We start from the raw sequence: 18,162 nt of genomic DNA, 5'->3' as shown, positions 1-18,162 counted from the left end.
TATTTTCCTATGCAAACAGGGTCGGTGCCGAGAGACAGTAGCGCGGGGCTGGAGAGGAGCGGGGAGACATTTATGGAATATTAATTTGGGCTTTTAATAATTGATGTAGTCATTCTGAATGCTTGTGCATAGGATATCATGTGTGAGTAGATTGCATTAACACTGCTTAAACATTTCAACTTGTCAGAATGGCCAACTCCACTTTTTGATATATTTGCAGTATTTCCCCGTCGAAACAGTAATAATGGCAGAATAAATATGTGCGGCTATTTTATAATCACTAAACATTAATGAATATTTTATATCTTTTTAAATCTCATTGTTTAATTTAAAAGGGTGAAATTAAGTCTCCTTCCCGCAATGTGCCAATTATCTGCTGATCAAACAATATCCCGCCCATTATACCGCCATCTGTTTGGATTGCAGAAGCTAATTTGGAGTTGCAGAATGGGCCCTGCCGGAGCGGGGAGAAAGGACGTCAAACGTTGCCCTCTTGTGGCCGACGTCTGCATGGCAGGAGCACGATAGCCAGGATTCCACCTAGAGCAGCGGTTCTCTGTCTCTTCACATGAAGAATCTCCGAAATATACCTACTAAAAGAGCGGCCACCGATAAAGGGTTAACATAAAGAGCCTCCATAAGCAGCTGCGTCAGGTTTGATGGTAGAAATAGAACAGAATGGAGCATCGAAGTGACAGGCCCCACAAAATAATGGTCCCCCCATACACTACATTTGGGGGTTACATACACTACACAGAATATACAGGTAGATATAATACTAACAGTGACCGACTGGCACGGTGGGGTAGAGGGCCCTGCCCGCGAGGGCTTACAATCTATGGGCCCTCAGTGCCCCCACGCACCGTATAATGGGCCCTCAGTGCCCCCGCGCACCGTATAATGGGCCCTCAGTGCCCCCGCGCACCGTATAATGGGCCCTCAGTGCCCCCGCGCACCGTATAATGGGCCCTCAGTGCCCCCGCGCACCGTATAATGGGCCCTCAGTGCCCCCGCGCACCGTATAATGGGCCCTCAGTGCCCCCGCGCACCGTATAATGGGCCCTCAGTGCCCCCGCGCACCGTATAATGGGCCCTCAGTGCCCCCGCGCACCGTATAATGGGCCCTCAGTGCCCCCGCGCACCGTATAATGGGCCCTCAGTGCCCCCGCGCACCGTATAATGGGCCCTCAGTGCCCCCGCGCACCGTATAATGGGCCCTCAGTGCCCCCGCGCACCGTATAATGGGCCCTCAGTGCCCCCGCGCACCGTATAATGGGCCCTCAGTGCCCCCGCGCACCGTATAATGGGCCCTCAGTGCCCCCGCGCACCGTATAATGGGCCCTCAGTGCCCCCGCGCACCGTATAATGGGCCCTCAGTGCCCCCGCGCACCGTATAATGGGCCCTCAGTGCCCCCCGCGCACCGTATAATGGGCCCTCAGTGCCCCCGCGCACCGTATAATGGGCCCTCAGTGCCCCCGCGCACCGTATAATGGGCCCTCAGTGCCCCCGCGCACCGTATAATGGGCCCTCAGTGCCCCCGCGCACCGTATAATGGGCCCTCAGTGCCCCCGCGCACCGTATAATGGGCCCTCAGTGCCCCCGCGCACCGTATAATGGGCCCTCAGTGCCCCCGCGCACCGTATAATGGGCCCTCAGTGCCCCCGCGCACCGTATAATGGGCCCTCAGTGCCCCTGCGCACCGTATAATGGGCCCTCAGTGCCCCCGCGCACCGTATAATGGGCCCTCAGTGCCCCCACGCACCGTATAATGGGCCCTCAGTACCCCCCACAAACTGTATAATGGGCCCTCAGTGCCCCCACACACCGTATAATGGGCCCTCCGTGCCCCCACACACCATATAATGGGCCCTCAGTGCCCCCACACACTGTATAATAGGCCCTCAGTTTCCCCACACACCGAACAATGGGCCTTCAGTGCCCCCACACACTGTATAATAGGCCTTCAGTGCCCACACACACCGTATAATGGGCCCTCAGTGCCCCCACACACTGTATAATGGGCCCTCAGTGCCCCCACACACTGTATAATGGGCCCTCAGTGCCCCCACACACTGTATAATGGTCCCTCAGTGCCCCTGCACACCGTATAATGGGCCCTCAGTGTCCCCACACACCGAACAATGGGCCCTCAGTGCCCCCACACACCATATAATGGGCCCTCAATGCCCCCACACACCATATAATGGGCCCTCAGTGCCCCCACACACCGTATAATGGGCCTTCAGTGCCCACACATACCGTATAATGGGCCTTCAGTGCCCACACACACCATATAATGAGCCCTCAAGTGCCCCCACACACCATATAATGAGCCCTCAGTGACCCCACATACTGTATAATGGGCCCTCAGTGACCCCACATACTGTATAATGGGCCCTCAGTGACCCCACATACTGTATAATGGGCCCTCAGTACCCCCGCACACCAGTCATCCAGGTCAGGGGGTAAGTTGTTCTCAGTCATGGCGCATATCCGGGGACTCTAAGGCATACCCATTGGGGCAGACATACTGCAGGTTGAGAACCACTGATCTAGAATACTGGTTCCCAGAGGATCAAGGTTTGGGCAAGAATTTGTTTAGGCTCCCTCTCTACCGTGTCATATTAATGAAGTCTTCCCCTATTCTGTGCATGTGTCCCTATGTACTGCGATCTTTTCACCGGCGCTATAGCTCTTGTTCGTGTTTGCAGGACAACGCATACTGCTCGGACATGTAACATGGTTGTTGCTATTATTTCTAGGAAATTTCGTTTGTTCCAGCAGAAGCTCAGGCTTCATAGAGACTGACGATATGTCATCAGTATCAGATCAGCAGGGGTCTGACACCTGGAACCCACAAAGATCAGCTTATCCCGCTACGGGAAGCCATATAGAAGGTATGCAGCTGGAAAAGGCTGTTCCTATGTAAGTGACTGGGGGCAGAACTGCAGTTCCCCAGAGCCACGGCTACAGTATACAGCTACATATACTGTATACAGCTTCATGACTCTAGTGGTAATGCTAGGGAACTGCAGCTGAGATGTAATGACAGGCTCATAAAAGCAACACAAAAAGCGGATAGTCTGTAACAGTGGAAGTAAGGAGTAAGTGAAAAACGATGATGTCTATAGATCAATATAGACCGACGACCAAATAACCAACGCCCCAGTAAGGAAACACCCAAGGGGTTAATGGAAACTATGGCACATACACAATCTAGAATAAAGCAGGAGCAAAACTCCTAAGTCTTTGTTACTATTACGGGCTGGGTGCACCTCCTGCAAGTTTGTACACCTGTACATTGCTCTTCCTGTCTTAGCAGCAGAAAGGGTCATTGGTTTTCCATCCGCAGATCCTTTACCGTATCGGTTTTGCTTCCTTATACAAGACATCATCCCCAGGATAGAGCAATGTGTCATAAGCATACGCTGAACAAAGTCGCAAGTCGACGCTTTATACTGCACAGCCACGCAGGGAGGCAACTTAGAAGACAGACTGTTCCTCAGTTGCCAATGTGAACAGAGAGTTTGTAGTACTAATTTGTAGGACTTTTCTTGCTAAAGGAACCCTCACCTGCCAGACTGTAGGTCAATGGAGTCCACAGGGTACATTTTAGATCCAAAGGTCGTACCCCGCACAGTGTCATAGCTGCCATTACAAACAGAAGGAATGATGCCAGTGTAAACAGAGCCTGAGAGGCACATGACTTCCTCCCGTCTCAAGACTTCTGTTCTTTGATGACACACTTCGTCACCTCTTATTCTGTCACTTATCCGTTTTCATTGGATGCCATAATAATTCACTGAGTGAAGTGACGTGTAAATGCTCCGACAATGCTAAAACATGAAGATCTGGGCCAAATAAACTCAGCTCTGCTTCATCTGTGAAGACACCCAAAGGCTAACAGATGGAGAGGCAGAGAACCAGATCTAATGGCAAACAGAAAGCAGCCCGGTGAAGGGGCATCCGACCCCCATACGCCAAAATTAGAAATTTAGACAGGAAACATCAGAAGGTGAAGGGGAGAAAATGCAATCCAGAAGACGCAATACTTTACACAGGAACTGTTGTGGATAATGAAAAAGTCATTTTGGAGAGAAGACAGAATAGGGTTATACAATTTTACTAGGAAAAAGTTCAAAAGCCAAACTAGGTGTAACAGATTGTAATATCTACACTTCTATCAACCGAGGCATCCAGACACCCATCTATCGGGGTACCCATCTATTTATCCATCCAGACACCACCTACGCAAATACCCCATAGAATCAAACAGCCATCCACCAAACCAAGCATCCATCCCATCTAACCAGGCATCTATCCATATCATCTAACCAGGAACCCATCTATCCATCCCATCTAACCAGGAACCCATCTATCCATCCCATCTAACCAGGAACCCATGCAGAAAACCCACTAATCCATCCAGACATCTATGCAGTTACCCCATCTAACCAAACACCCATCCATACACCCTATCTAACTAGACACTGCTCCATCTAACCAAACACCCATCCATCCCATCTAACCAGGAATCCATCTGTTCATCCATCCAGGCAGCCACCCACTGATCCATCCAGACACCATCTACCAAATACTCCATATAACCAAACACCCATCCACCAAACCAAGCATCCATCCCATCTAACCAGGGACCCAACTATCTGGGTACCCATCTAATCATCCATCCAGGCACAAAACCCACTGATCCATCCAGACATCTATGAAGTTACCCCATGTAACCAAACACCCATCTATCCACCCTATCTAACCAGACACTGTTCCATCTAACCAAGCACCCTTCCATCCCATCTAACCATCCATCCAGGAACCCCACCATCCATCCAGGCAGCAACCCACTGATCCATCCAGACATCTTAACAGGTACCTCAACTTATCCCATCTAACCAAAAATCCATCCACCCTATCTAACCAGTCACTGCTCCATCTAACCAAGCACCCCATCCATCTAATCGAACCAGGCACCCCACCATCCATCCACTCATCATTGGTCTCAGAGTGAATCTGAATTTGGAGACCCCACTGCAGGGATGGAGGCGTCACACTTCAATTTTATACTGTGCCAGTCACTACATTGGCTGCCTATTCATTATAGAATAAAATATAACGTTATCCCCCTCCTCTACACGGCTCTCCATAATGCCGCACCTCCATACATTTCCTCCCTCATCTCTGTCTACCGCCCAACCAGTGTTCTCCGTTCATGGAATGACCTAACACTTACATCCTCTATTATCAGAACCTCCCCCGCTCGTATACCAGACTTCTCCCGAGCTGCACCACTTCTCTGGAATGCTCTACCCCGGACAATCAGATTAACTCCCAATTTCTACAGTTTCAAACGCAAATTAAAGACACATCTTTTCAGACAGGCCGATCACAATTCCTAATGTAAACCCTTCCGTACTATAACTAGAATCCCCAAAATTTAACCCTCCCCTGTCCCCGCTCCCACATTTCCCCACATGATATGATGCCATTTCAGGCTAACTTTATAAGTTCAAGCTCCATCCATATGTTAAAGGACACGACTGGTGACACCTCAAAGTTTTATTTTTGTGTAATGACAGTAACCTCTATTATAAAAGTGTCTGACCTCTGTATAAGCAATGCCGCCCCTGCTACCTCTACTGTCACTGCCTCTACCTCATAGATTGTAAGCTCTTGCGAGCAGGGCCCTCAGTCCCATTGTGTGAAATGACTTTCTTTGTAATGTATCTTTCTGTCTGTATTTGAACCCTACAAATTGTACAGCGCTGCGGAATATGTTGGCGCTTTCTAAATAAAATTTATTGTAGTATAGTATAGTCTCTATGAGACACCATTCTCGAAAAAAAGCATTTGTCTGAGATATCATGAAGAGCTCCAGAACACCTGAACCCTTTCAGAGCTCTGACATTTACTTTTCGTGATGTTTTCTTTCAGCCATGACACATTGATAATTTTGACCCAAGAATAGAAATCCTCCAGTATTTGAGCCTTACGTACTAAACAATGTAAAATCCCATAAATCCATTGGTAGCACGGATCCTATCAGAACCGACATGAATGCAGGAGACCTAGGCAGTCTCATAAGACGACTTGTAGCAGTGACCAGTCTTTGTAATTTTGCAGGAACACTTAATAATTTACAAGAAACCTTATTACTGTTAAAGCCTGTGCCTTGGCTACACCTCTCACCTCCTGTATGGTGCAGCTCCCGGAGAATTGCAGGTTGTATTCCCTCTTGACCTCGCGGTGAGTGATGATCAGCATATAGTTCTGGTTTAATGACTCCTGTTGAGAGCTGAGGGAATAGAAATAGAGACAGGGAGTCAGTGAAGACAAGTAGCGGCGTGCTCCACCAGAGCGCTCGTCCTTCGGGGACACTCAAGACTGTCACTCCGACATGCCTGGGCAACCCTTACCCCATCACAGGAGCTGCTACTGTACTGACCAAACATAGATAACGTGTCCTATGAGCCGGTTACTTCACAGACACATAGCTAACACTCCCATCATTATTACATCTAATGAGTTAAACACGTACAAGCAGCATCTCCGCAGGGGCCGGGACCACACAAATCTGCCAAGAAGTGGCAAAACACACATCACAATGTCAGCACCCAAAGGACGAGGAGGAGCCCAAGCACTAGGCTAATCCACACTAATGCACAGACACCTACATGCATTATTATTAGTATATAGGTTCAGCAAGTAGAATATAAAGTAAGGATGACGAACCTTTTAGAGACCTCTCACAGCTCCACTGTGACCCCCACACCGTCCAATCTGCTTCACAGTGGCCCCACACAGTATAATCTGCTGCACAGTGGCCCCCACACAGTATAATCTGCTGCACAGTGGCCCCCACACAGTATAATCTGCTGCACAGTAACCCCCACACAGTATAATCTGCTGCACAGTGGCCCCCACACAGTATAATCTGCTGCACAGTGGCCCCCACACAGTATAATCTGCTGCACAGTGATCCCCACACAGTATAATCTGCTGCACAGTGACCCCCACACAGTATAATCTGCTGCACAGTGACCCCCACACAGTGTAATCTGCTGCACAGTGACCCCCACACAGTGTAATCTGCTGCACAGTGACCCCCACACAGTGTAATCTGCTGCACAGTGACCCCCACACAGTGTAATCTGCTGCACAGTGACCCCCACACAGTGTAATCTGCTGCACAGTGACCCCACACAGTATAATCTGTTTCACAGATGGGTGCCTAAAGAGAGGGCTCTGAGTGCAACCTCTAGCACCCGTGCCATAGGTTCGCCATCACGGATTTAAGCTAACGTATTCCCATCATCCAGTCTTGCTCTCTATACCAAAGTCATACAACAGAACCAAGACTTATTCTCCTACAGCAGGGGTCAGCAAATTTTGGCACTTCAATTGCTGCAAAACCACAAATCCCAGCAATTGCTGACCCGTGTACAATATCATATCATTATTGTATAATAAATCAGGTAAATATTTTGTTACAGATTTACCTTCATAGGTATCAATTTTGAAGGGGCACAGGTGCAAATTAGAGGAACTTTATTTACTGCTTCTGACTGATGATGGATGACAACCATTTATAAAGGAGTCAGAGTCAGGCTGTGCAAAAATAGTAGCGTTGGGGGAGTTTGTGGTTTGACCTATTGACTCAACAGCCCTGGCTATTACTGGTCCCTTTTTAAGGGGTTTCCAGCCCCCCAAGTAATTTTGTTTTTCATATGGATAATCTATCCAAAGAATAGAAAAGGAGGAGCCAACTGGTGGTGATACACAGGATAGACCATGAGGACCCAACTGGTGGCAGCCCATAGAATAGGCCCTGAGGACCCAACTGGTGGCAGCCCATAGAATAGGCCCTGAGGACCCAACTGGTGGCAGTCCACAGAATAGGTCATGAGGAGCCAACTGGTGGTGGTTCACTGGACAGGTCATCAGTACACAACTGGTTGTTAGTCCTCAGGATAGTTTATGAGGACCCAACTGGTCATGGTCCACAGGGTAGATCATATGGACCCGACTGGTGATAGCCCACTGGACAGGACATCAGTACCCAACTGATTTTTAGTCCTCATGATCGACCCTGAGGACCCAACTGGTGGCAGTCCACAGAATAGGCCATGAGGACCCAACTGGTGGCGGTTCACAGAATAGGCCATGAGGACCCAACTGGTGGCGGGCCACAGAATAGGCCATGAGGACCCAACTGGTGGCGGTCCACAGAATAGGCCATGAGGACCCAACAGGTGATGGTTCACTGGACAGGTCATCAGTACACAACTAGTTGTTAGTCCTCAGGATAGTTTATGAGGACCCAACTGGTCACGGTCCACAGAGTAGATCACGTGGACCTAACTGGACAGGTCATCAGTACCCAACTGGTTTTTCGTCCTCAGGATAGGCTCTGAGTACCCAACTAGTGGCAGTCCACAGAATAGGCCATGTGGACCCAACTGGTGGTGGTCCACTGGACAGGTCATCAGTTCCCAACTGGTTGTTGGTCCTCAAGGTACCACCTGAGGACCCAACTGGAGGCAGTACAACGTATAGGTCATGAGAATCTAATTGGTCATGGTCCACAGAGGAGGTCATCAGTACCCAACTGGTTGATGATCCTCAGGAAAGGTCATCAGTATCTGATGGTGCGGGGTCTGACACACAGATTCTGCACTGAACAGCTGATCTGGTTGTCTCCCAGTACAGAAACAACTCTGCTCTTATTCAGTATCCAGCCCCATCCATTGTATAGTGGTGGTGCTGGGGTCCTAGTGCTCTACACCTACTATTACTTCAATAGAAGCAGAGTTGCTCCCAGCCCCATCCACTGCAGCAGCTTCCGACGCCGAAAATCAGCCATATGAGCTGATGGGTGCAGAGTCCCTGGGGTGAACCCCCACCAATAAGATACTGATGACCTCTTCTGTGCCTAAGTCCTCCGTACAATAGACCACCCTGTATCTGCAATATCTTCTTCTACAAGCCTGGTTTCTCCTCCGCTATAATAGTTTTGATAAATATCCCCGGTAATCGTGCGTAACATGCGAATTTCCATTATCTGCAGGAATAAACTTCAGGACTTGCTTGCCTTTAACCTTTTAGAAGATTTTTTGGCTTAAAAAAAATTTTGGTTTCCGCAATCTAAATCCTGGAAGGTTTCTTGGAGGCGCTGCCTGCCTCATCTGCGAGGAGGCACGGTGCGATTACTGGCGTTTTATTTTCTTATAGCGGTGCCATGGGATTTAGAATTAAACACTGCCAAACCTGTCAATTAAATCTGCTGATTCTAAGCTTGCAGATTTATCGCGGCTCATGTCAGCTACAGATCACATTTACAGTAATTACCGCTTATTTACATTAACACAAATAAGAAATCAGTATGGAGATGTAATGTTTGTCGGAGCTAATGCCGCCCCACATTTCACATTTGCTGCAAACAGACGCCACTTAAAAACCTGGAAAGTATGCAAATCTCCCAAGCCTGCGGGCACGGAAGCACGCCAGGCCCGACTTACAGACGGAAGGCAAATATGGGGCACTAATCCCAATGATGGAATGGGACGGAGACTACAACTCAGATTATACTGCAACAATTCAATGGGATAGCTGCCGGCACTGGGTGGGTAAGTCTACAAAGGGTTAAGTGGCTTTTTACTTTTTAATGTCTAAGGATACGGTCACGTGGGGGTAATTCTGCTTAGAAAAAAATTATAATAACAACGATAAATAAATAATAATAATAAATAAAAATTGGCAGCAAATCTTTGACTAATGTGAATGGAGATGTATTGCAACACCTAGTCGGCCATGGCCATGATTTAGATAATGGCTATAGTCACCGCCATAGCAGGACTAGATATAGATAATGGCTATAGTCACCGCCATAGCAGGACTAGATATAGATAATGGCTATAGTCACCGCCATAGCAGGACTAGATATAGATATTGGTTATAGTCACCGCCATAACAGGACTAGATACAGATAATGGCTATAGTCACAGCCATAGAAACAATACAATGTGCTGCGCACTGTGATGTTGCAGCCTGGCAGGTTACTCAAGCATCAGCCTCTACTTCATAGGAGACTGAAGGTGATATATCGCCACAGACTTACAAGGAAAATATCTTTGGGTTCTCAGGGGGTTTGATACCCAATGAGTGTGTTCGCTTCTGAAGCTGGATGAATCAGGATGGCAAGCGGGCACTGTGAGATGCAAGTCTGCTCACGATGCAGGACAGTCCATACCCACCAATGGTGCACGCACTTGTCTGCTGTTGTCGCCCCAACTGTGCTAAGGAGCCTGACTTCAGACAGGTTGTATATGGAGGCAGTTTTCGTGACTGTGCTCCGCCTGGTCATCTAACAACCCTGATCCTCCATACAACCCCCTTTCTCTGCAAGTTCTTCCCCAATCGCACTAACCTGGGAATATTCTGCAGCAGAAAACCCCACAAGTTTGGCAGTGTACGAAATCCTAGCCCAATGACCAGGCCTCGCTCATAGTCACTGCATTTTCCCATATAATGTGGATTCACCCTGAACTTGCCTGAATTTTAGGCTGCACCTCAAGATCACATGTCTCATATCCATACTGGGAAGAGTCCATTATGAAAGAGCAGGGGTCTCTAAAAAAAGTGCCCATTCAGTGTGTAGGGTGACAACCTCTATATAGAACTGAACCATATTCTCTCCTAGCCAGTATTAAAGTGACAAAAGGACACAAAACTGTAAAAAAATAAAACAAAAAAGAAAACAAAAAATAAATCACTTAAAAGTCGCTCATTTATAAAATTACAATTCCTTTATTTTCTTTAATTCAGTGCTCCCCCTTGTGGTAGCAGAGAGTGTTACATGTCATACTTCACCTCTCACAATCTTGACAAGTCAGAGATCCCTTTATAAAGGATTTCCTCTATACTGCACGCAACTTAACATATAAAATACAGACGACACAAGCGCAACGTAAGAGAGAACCGCAGCCGTCATGGAAGACAAGGGGGCATTAAAATGATCTCAAACAGATTAGTGGAAACATTAGACTCGTACACAAGGCTCATTTTTTTTGTTGAAATAAACTTTTATATATCCCAAAAAATTTCTAACAACTTTTAAGTAACTTTATTGGCCTCGGCAGTCACCTGTGGCAAGTACATTTCACCTTTCCTGGCCTCCTGGACAACCCCTTTGATCTTAAAATCGCAGACAACCCCTTTAACCCTTTCCAAAGACAATAAATCACAGTTGACTTACCCACATCCTACAGAAATACACATTTCCAATAAAAAAGGCCCCGTCACCCAGGAGCCTGTGCCGCATTACTGAAGCTCCGCTCCTTTCAAGGTAATAGGCGCTGAGCAGCAATACCACGGCATGGCCACTACACAGTGTATGGCGCCATCTTCTGTTTCTGGCTCTAAGAAGCTGATAGGTGGGGAGGTAACACTCGACACCTCACCAATCTAGGTGAAAATAAGATTGGCGACGTACCCTCATCTACTAGATTGCTATCCTCAGTGTTCAGCTGTTATTAACAGCTGATATGTAGAGAATAGAGCAGGAAGCAGACAGCGCTGTTCTCTGTGTAGTGGCCGAACTCAGTCACTGCAGCTTTGGGCCAATTTGAATGAAGGGGAGCTGATCTGCAGTACCTGGTTTGACCACGACACAGAATACAGCGCTGTCTGCTTCCTGCTCTATTCTCTGCACATCAATTGCAGAGCACAGCTAATCGACAGGGGAGGGGTCCCGGGTGTTGGACCATCCGCTAATATTTTTATCTCAGTAAGCCCCTTTAATGACCTAGTATAGGTAAGAATGGAGAATATTCTATTTTGTCATTGTGTAAAAACCCCTTTGACAATTTCTGTTGGGTATGATGCATAGGTAGAGTTTCTTACTATTACACTCCTTCAGTATTCTTCCAGTATAGCTGTGTGTCACATTGAAAGAGAGAAGACAATGTAGGTCAAGTCTGAACTCTGTCATAAGGACGTGCGCAGAGCAGCTATGTAATAGTGAACTAATGGAAGAAAGTCAGATATAGAGATGAAAGCATTACCTGGACTGGCTGGACATAGATGGAAGCGGTAAGTCTGGGGTCAGGACGTAAAGGTTATTGTGTTTTGGCAAGTGAAGAGTCCTTAAGACGGTCTAAAAATAAGAATATTAGAGCACATCAATAAAAACATAATAAATAATAATATTATTATTATTATTAATAATAAAATAAATTGCATCATAATATCAAGAATAACACTAATAAGAATATGATAATATAACAATACTATTATATTCACAAGAATAATTTATAAACTACCAACAACATGAAATAATAATACTAATAATATAAAATAATAAATATAAAATATTATTAATAATAATAATCCTATAATTATAGCTACAATCTCTGTATAAACAAACACTGTATCTGACCACAATGTCGGCTATGTCCTTACACACGACAAAAGAAATTTTAGCAAAATTAAGTTATTACTAGTATAGATATAAAGTCACATGACTCAAGGCTCCAGATGTGTCACGATGTGTGCTCTTAATATTATTATGTATTATAGCATTATGTATAATATTCATATCCCTGTGCCCTGTAGTATGGGGGGGGTCACACAATTCTCTCTTTCATGGGGGTTTACCTACAACATAATTCATTGAGATATTTCTAGTTCATGAATAGAATGCCAGAGCTACAGAATAGACTGACAACCACAGAGTCAAAGCAATAAAAGTAAGAGAGGCAATGCAACTTGGCATAAGGATATGAGCCTTGGCCACAAGGTGTAATGGTCAACGTCTGACCTGGCAGTCTTGAGTCACGGCCAAGTCGCTGTGTAGCCCTAGCCTCGTGGTCTTGTATTTTTAGGCATGTGACCGTTTCCACAGGGGTCTCTCACAAAGGCCCCGGGTCTGCCGTGAGACTACAACTCCTAGAATGCAGATTAGGGGAAGGCTCTGTACATGATACTTTGACCCCTCAAACCAAAGACCATTTTTCTGCAAATGGAAAGGTCTACTTGGTTGCATTTGCCCTGTCAAAATACAAAAACAAGGAGCAGAACGTCCCGCTTGTGGGATTTCTGTGCACTCAGCACAACACACGTGTATGGGAATCTGACGACGACCCCGCTACTAGGTCAGGGCCTCCGCTCATGCATTTTGTATTCAAGGACCTTTCCCCGATGAGTGTTTTTCTTTCTTTTAGTAACTTAAGACGTGTTGAGGGCTGAGAAGAGAAGCCTTCAGGAACAGCATGTATCCGAGCAGAGAACAGCGCTTTTATTCACTGGCCTGCTGCTATTTAAAGCCCGAAGCTTCCAAAAATAGTCCGAGTGTCCGCTCAAATGATAGGCCTGCACACTAAGCCTCTGTTCCTCCGCACGCACGGAGATGCCGCTAACTTAGGGGGGTTCAGTGTTAATAGATTATTAACCATCTCATGGCTGGAGCGACGGAAATGCAGGAAAGGGCAGAAGCCAAACCGACCGCTCCGTGAACTAAAGTAACCTGATGGCAACGTCAGACAAAAGTCACATTATAGGCTATTAGATATACGTATGTGACAAGGGATTCTGTCCAGGGGTGGGATATATACACAAGTGAATAGTCAATGCTTTGGAAGCTGGAATAATAGGAAAGTTTAATGGCACTCCCATTAAAATGAATGAAGCGGTGCTCGTGCTACCCGACCTCTGCGCCATTACGTGGCCTCTCCATAAATCAGGCCCACGCACTGGCATAAAAGTAGAGATCTGCACCAGTGTCAATGTGCATGGTAGCTCAAGCCAGAAAACGGGTGTGAGGATAATAAATACTTTCGGCCAAGGCTTGCTCACTTTTACCCAATGTGGAGAACAAGGCACAGAATGGGGATGTGGTGCAAAAGTGCTTTGCGCCAAATGTGGTCCTCTAGGACAGAAAATAGACATATAGGGATAGATAAATCCCCCAAAACAAATGTATATATGTGTGTATATATATTGGAGTGTTTCCACTAACTGGTGCTCCATCACTGCAGATAAGGACTGGTTAGATTCCATACGTTCACTCTATCGGTATGGAAACTTTATTACGTATACGACTTCGATCATTGCGTACAACCTTACAGAAGATATACTGACTGCCCCAGACAGGACCGGATTTTACAAGACCTTGTGGGCATATATGGCAGCCAGACGGCTCTTTTACAATGAGGTCAAGAAAGTAAATTCAGGGGGTTTCCAGATTTGCAAGAAAACAAATGATCCTGACGTCTCCGGTCTGGGAATGTGCCGTCTACCGGAGACAGCTTTATATGTATAGAGGATTTGCAATGTGATCACGACTTACAGACCTAAACTTTCATGTGGGCAGGTAAAGTCACTGGTGTATCTAATTGTATAGCGTCACCATCAGACAAGTAGTCCGCTGTGGCCACAAGACTGATAGTCGCACTCCCAAAGTCGACTTAAAGGAGCTGTGCCGATATAAAGACTTACCAAATATTCACAGGACAGGGGATAAAATGCTGAAATTTCCCCAATGTGGGACTATTAAAGGATTATCTTATCTTATCTTATAAGTGTCGGATCGCTGGAGGTGTAAAATGAGTGACTGTTTCTGAAAAGCTTACCGTAAACAATTTTAAGGGGCCAGGAAATCCCTTTAAATGATGGCTGTGCCGAACGACAATTTGGCTACTAACAACAAAACTGGGTATTAAATGAGGACCAATCAGGGCTACTTGGGATACTAATCCACCCACAAATCCTTATGGATTGCTGGTGTAGCGTCCTAAATCGCCTCCACCCATGGCTGCCTTCCTAAAAACCTTTAGACGTACCTAGAGAGCAGTCAGTGAAGCCGATGAAGAACCGCTAAGGCGCCGGGTACGTCCTAACTACAGGCCGGCAAAGGACTATACCGGACACTAGTGACCCGCAGAGCCTTGACAGGTTCCTTATAACTGGTTCGGGGGATCTTGAGCCTTCAGGATTGTATTGTCTTTTCCATTGGCCCAGAATTTAAGGACCAGGAACACGCCGCTTACATCTATACCTAGTGCAGGGCCTAAGGAGGCACTCAGAGCCCTCTCCTTGGGCACCCATCCGTGGAACAGATTATACTGTGTGGGGATCACTGTGCAACAGATTATACTGTGTGGGGGCCACTGTGGAGCTGATTATACTGTGTGGGGACCACTTTGAAGCAGATTGGACTGTGTAGGGGGTCACTGTGGAGCAGATTATACTGTGTGGGGGTCACTGTGCAGCAGATTATACTGTGTGGGGGTCACTGTGCAGCAGATTATACTGTGTGGGGGCCACTGTGGAGCTGATTATACTGTGTGGGGACCACTTTGAAGCAGATTGGACTGTGTAGGGGGTCACTGTGGAGCAGATTATACTGTGTGGGGGTCACTGTGCAGCAGATTATACTGTGTGGGGGTCACTGTGCAGCAGATTATACTGTGTGGGGGCCACTGTGGAGCTGATTATACTGTGTGGGGACCACTTTGAAGCAGATTGGACTGTGTAGGGGGTCACTGTGCAGCAGATTATACTGTGTGGGTGGGTCACAGTGGAGCAGAAAGCTCTATAAAGCCCCATTCGTATGACCATATTTTGCAGGTCTGTAATTGTGTGCTATTGTGGATCCGCACATTATTAAGGTTAAATTGCCCTGTTGGCACTTTGTGATAAATTAGTGGGTTTGGGTTGCAGTTTGGGCACTTGGTCTCTAAAAGGTTCGCCATCACTGGCCTAAGGGGTAGGGCATGACACAGTGGGTCTCACTTTTGGTCACGGACCCCCCCCCCCCCCCCCCTCCAGGGCCTGCAATAGGCATTACTAAGGATATGTGTATACTTAAAGGCATAGTCAGACAAGCAGCTTATACTCACACTGTCCTCCACATCTCCAGACTTCCAGCCCTTTAATAGCATTTTGGATGCAGGAACCTGAAGCTCATTTTCTAGGATTTGTTTGATGTCCCCTGGAAGAACAGCAAGAAATGTAATATTAAATAAGACACCGAGAACTGCAAAGAAATAGTGCAAAGCCATAAATGTGTCCAAAGAGAGAGGCAGTGTGAACAACGGCCAAGGCATATAGAGAATATCAAAGCCAGAGCCCCAAGTCGGGTTATGTGGTCTCTTGCATTCACTAAGTAATAACTCTGGCAAATGTCGTAGTGTATGTTATACTGTATACTGTGCCATTCCTCAGGTTATTCCTCCTGGAATAATATAAGAAATAAAACGGCAAAGTGATAAGGTTTAACAGCAGAGTAAAGACACAAAGCTGATTTCTTAGAAAAGAAACTATTGGTGTTATTTCCCAGGGCATAAGAAGTCTACTGAAATAGAGATATCAGGAGAGGTGAGAGTTCCTCTTTATGCAGAGAACCCCTTTAGGTATTGGTAGTATCCATACTGTGTGTATAATGTACACAGTATGGAGGTATTCATGCAGGCAATGCTACCTGGGAAAACTGTCTTCCTACTGCCACCTACACCCCTAAAGTCTGACCCCTTATAGAGGACCTGTCATGGTCCGGGGCACAGGCAGTTCCATATACTGCTGGAAAGCCGAAAGTGCTCTGAATTCAGCGCACGGTTGGCTTTCCAGTAGTATATAGAACTGCCTGTGCCCCAAACAATAAAAGGTCCTCTTTAAAAAGCCTTGAAACCTGACTAGGCAAGTCCAGCAATTCAGACACGTCCAGTGCAGGAGCTGCAGGAAGGTAAGGTACATCACCCAGTACCAGAACCTGACAAGGAGCAAAATTAAGCCAGAACCTTGCTGTCTACAGATGGGCATCACTGGTTTGACCGATATCTCTAACCAAGTTTGAAAGTGATTTTCTAAAATAAGGAAAAAGGTATAAAATAAAAATATAGAAGCCTTAGTCACCCCATGAATTGGCTGCTGATCCAGCACTGCTGTTCCACTGCTCCCCACTAGTCTGTATATACTGTGCTGAAGCAATGAGGTGCCCAGCTACACACGTGACCGCCGCAGCCAATCATTGGTCTCAGCAGTCTTATGCCGTACTCCACCGAGGCCAGTGATTGGCCAGTCATACAGCAGTCAGGTACACAAAGACCAGTGGGGGCACCGGAGCTGCAGTGCTGGAACATGGGGGAATTCAATAGTGGAGTAATGGCTCCTTTACTATTTTATAATACTTTCAGTGGGGGGGTCTGACACCCTGACATATGGTTGAAAAGCCACAGCGTTTGGGTGAGCATGGCAACCTCTTCACTAAATACCAGGCACCGCGCCGAACATATAGGGGCTGTGCTTGGTATTGCATCTCAGTGTAATTTCCTTAAATTGGACCAGGCTGCTGCTGTACCATGTGACCGATGAACGTATCTCATCAGCACAGGAAAAAGGCATTCTTCAAACAGCTGATCGGCGGAGGTACCAGTTGATGGAACCCACTAATAACATCAAGTCCCAGAAAATCGCTTTAAAGGGGGTCATCCAGAAATATACTAGGATAAGTCAAGAAGGCCAGAACGCAGGATTCTGACACCCGGTCCCTCCGCTGATCAGCTGCAAGCTCAGTCCCCTTAGCTCTAACATACAGTAAAGAGGTCTAGGTGGTACTAGAGAGTCCATTTTCTTTCCTTTAAAGGAGATCTATCTTCCAACCTTTATTCGGACAAAAATCTTTGAAGAAACATCCAGTGAATTCTATCAAAAGATCCGGATAAAAGCACAAAAGAACGTTACAAGCAATAAAACCACAAGTGTGTCCTGAATCCAGTATGAAATTCATTCAAACGGAGCGCACGCCGCCTATTCTTCTATGATTTGATAAAAGTCATTTATATCGGTCAAGCAAAATGAACAGAAAGTTCTATTTCACATTAAAGAAGAAAAACCCTTTAATCTCACTCTCACACAAAGCGCTTTTTTATGATGTCCCAACACAAACAGGAAGGAAACCTGCGCCGTGCCAATTACTGTTAAAAATTAGACAAAAATACGGCGGATTCTTCCCTTTCAAGATATGCCAGCTAGATGGGTTCCAAAAAAACGTTCCTTCCCTTCGTACAAGTTACTGCCTGGCTCGGACTGTACCATCGGTATGGAGTTACAGCCGTGCGGTCGGGCTTTACTCGCCGCTCAAGCAGATCAATGGA

General features: G+C 46.5%; 1 protein-coding gene across 1 annotated transcript in view; it reads right to left on the bottom strand.

The window, feature by feature from the left end:
- Positions 1-18,162, bottom strand: part of FAF1 (Fas associated factor 1) — a 152,337-nt gene that overhangs the window by 113,713 nt on the left and 20,462 nt on the right. Inside the window, exons 5-7 of the mRNA XM_075286243.1 lie at positions 15,910-16,001; positions 12,076-12,167; positions 6,203-6,308 (exon numbers count right to left, since the gene is read on the bottom strand). Coding sequence (XP_075142344.1) covers positions 6,203-6,308; positions 12,076-12,167; positions 15,910-16,001 — 290 coding nt within the window. The remainder of the gene's footprint in view (positions 1-6,202; positions 6,309-12,075; positions 12,168-15,909; positions 16,002-18,162) is intronic.

This window comes from Leptodactylus fuscus, chromosome 9 (genome assembly GCF_031893055.1).
Source record: "Leptodactylus fuscus isolate aLepFus1 chromosome 9, aLepFus1.hap2, whole genome shotgun sequence".
In the NCBI taxonomy this organism is placed as follows: domain Eukaryota; kingdom Metazoa; phylum Chordata; class Amphibia; order Anura; family Leptodactylidae; genus Leptodactylus; species Leptodactylus fuscus.
The sequence above is the reverse complement of the archived record's forward strand: the minus strand, read 5'-3'. Positions and strand labels throughout refer to the sequence as shown.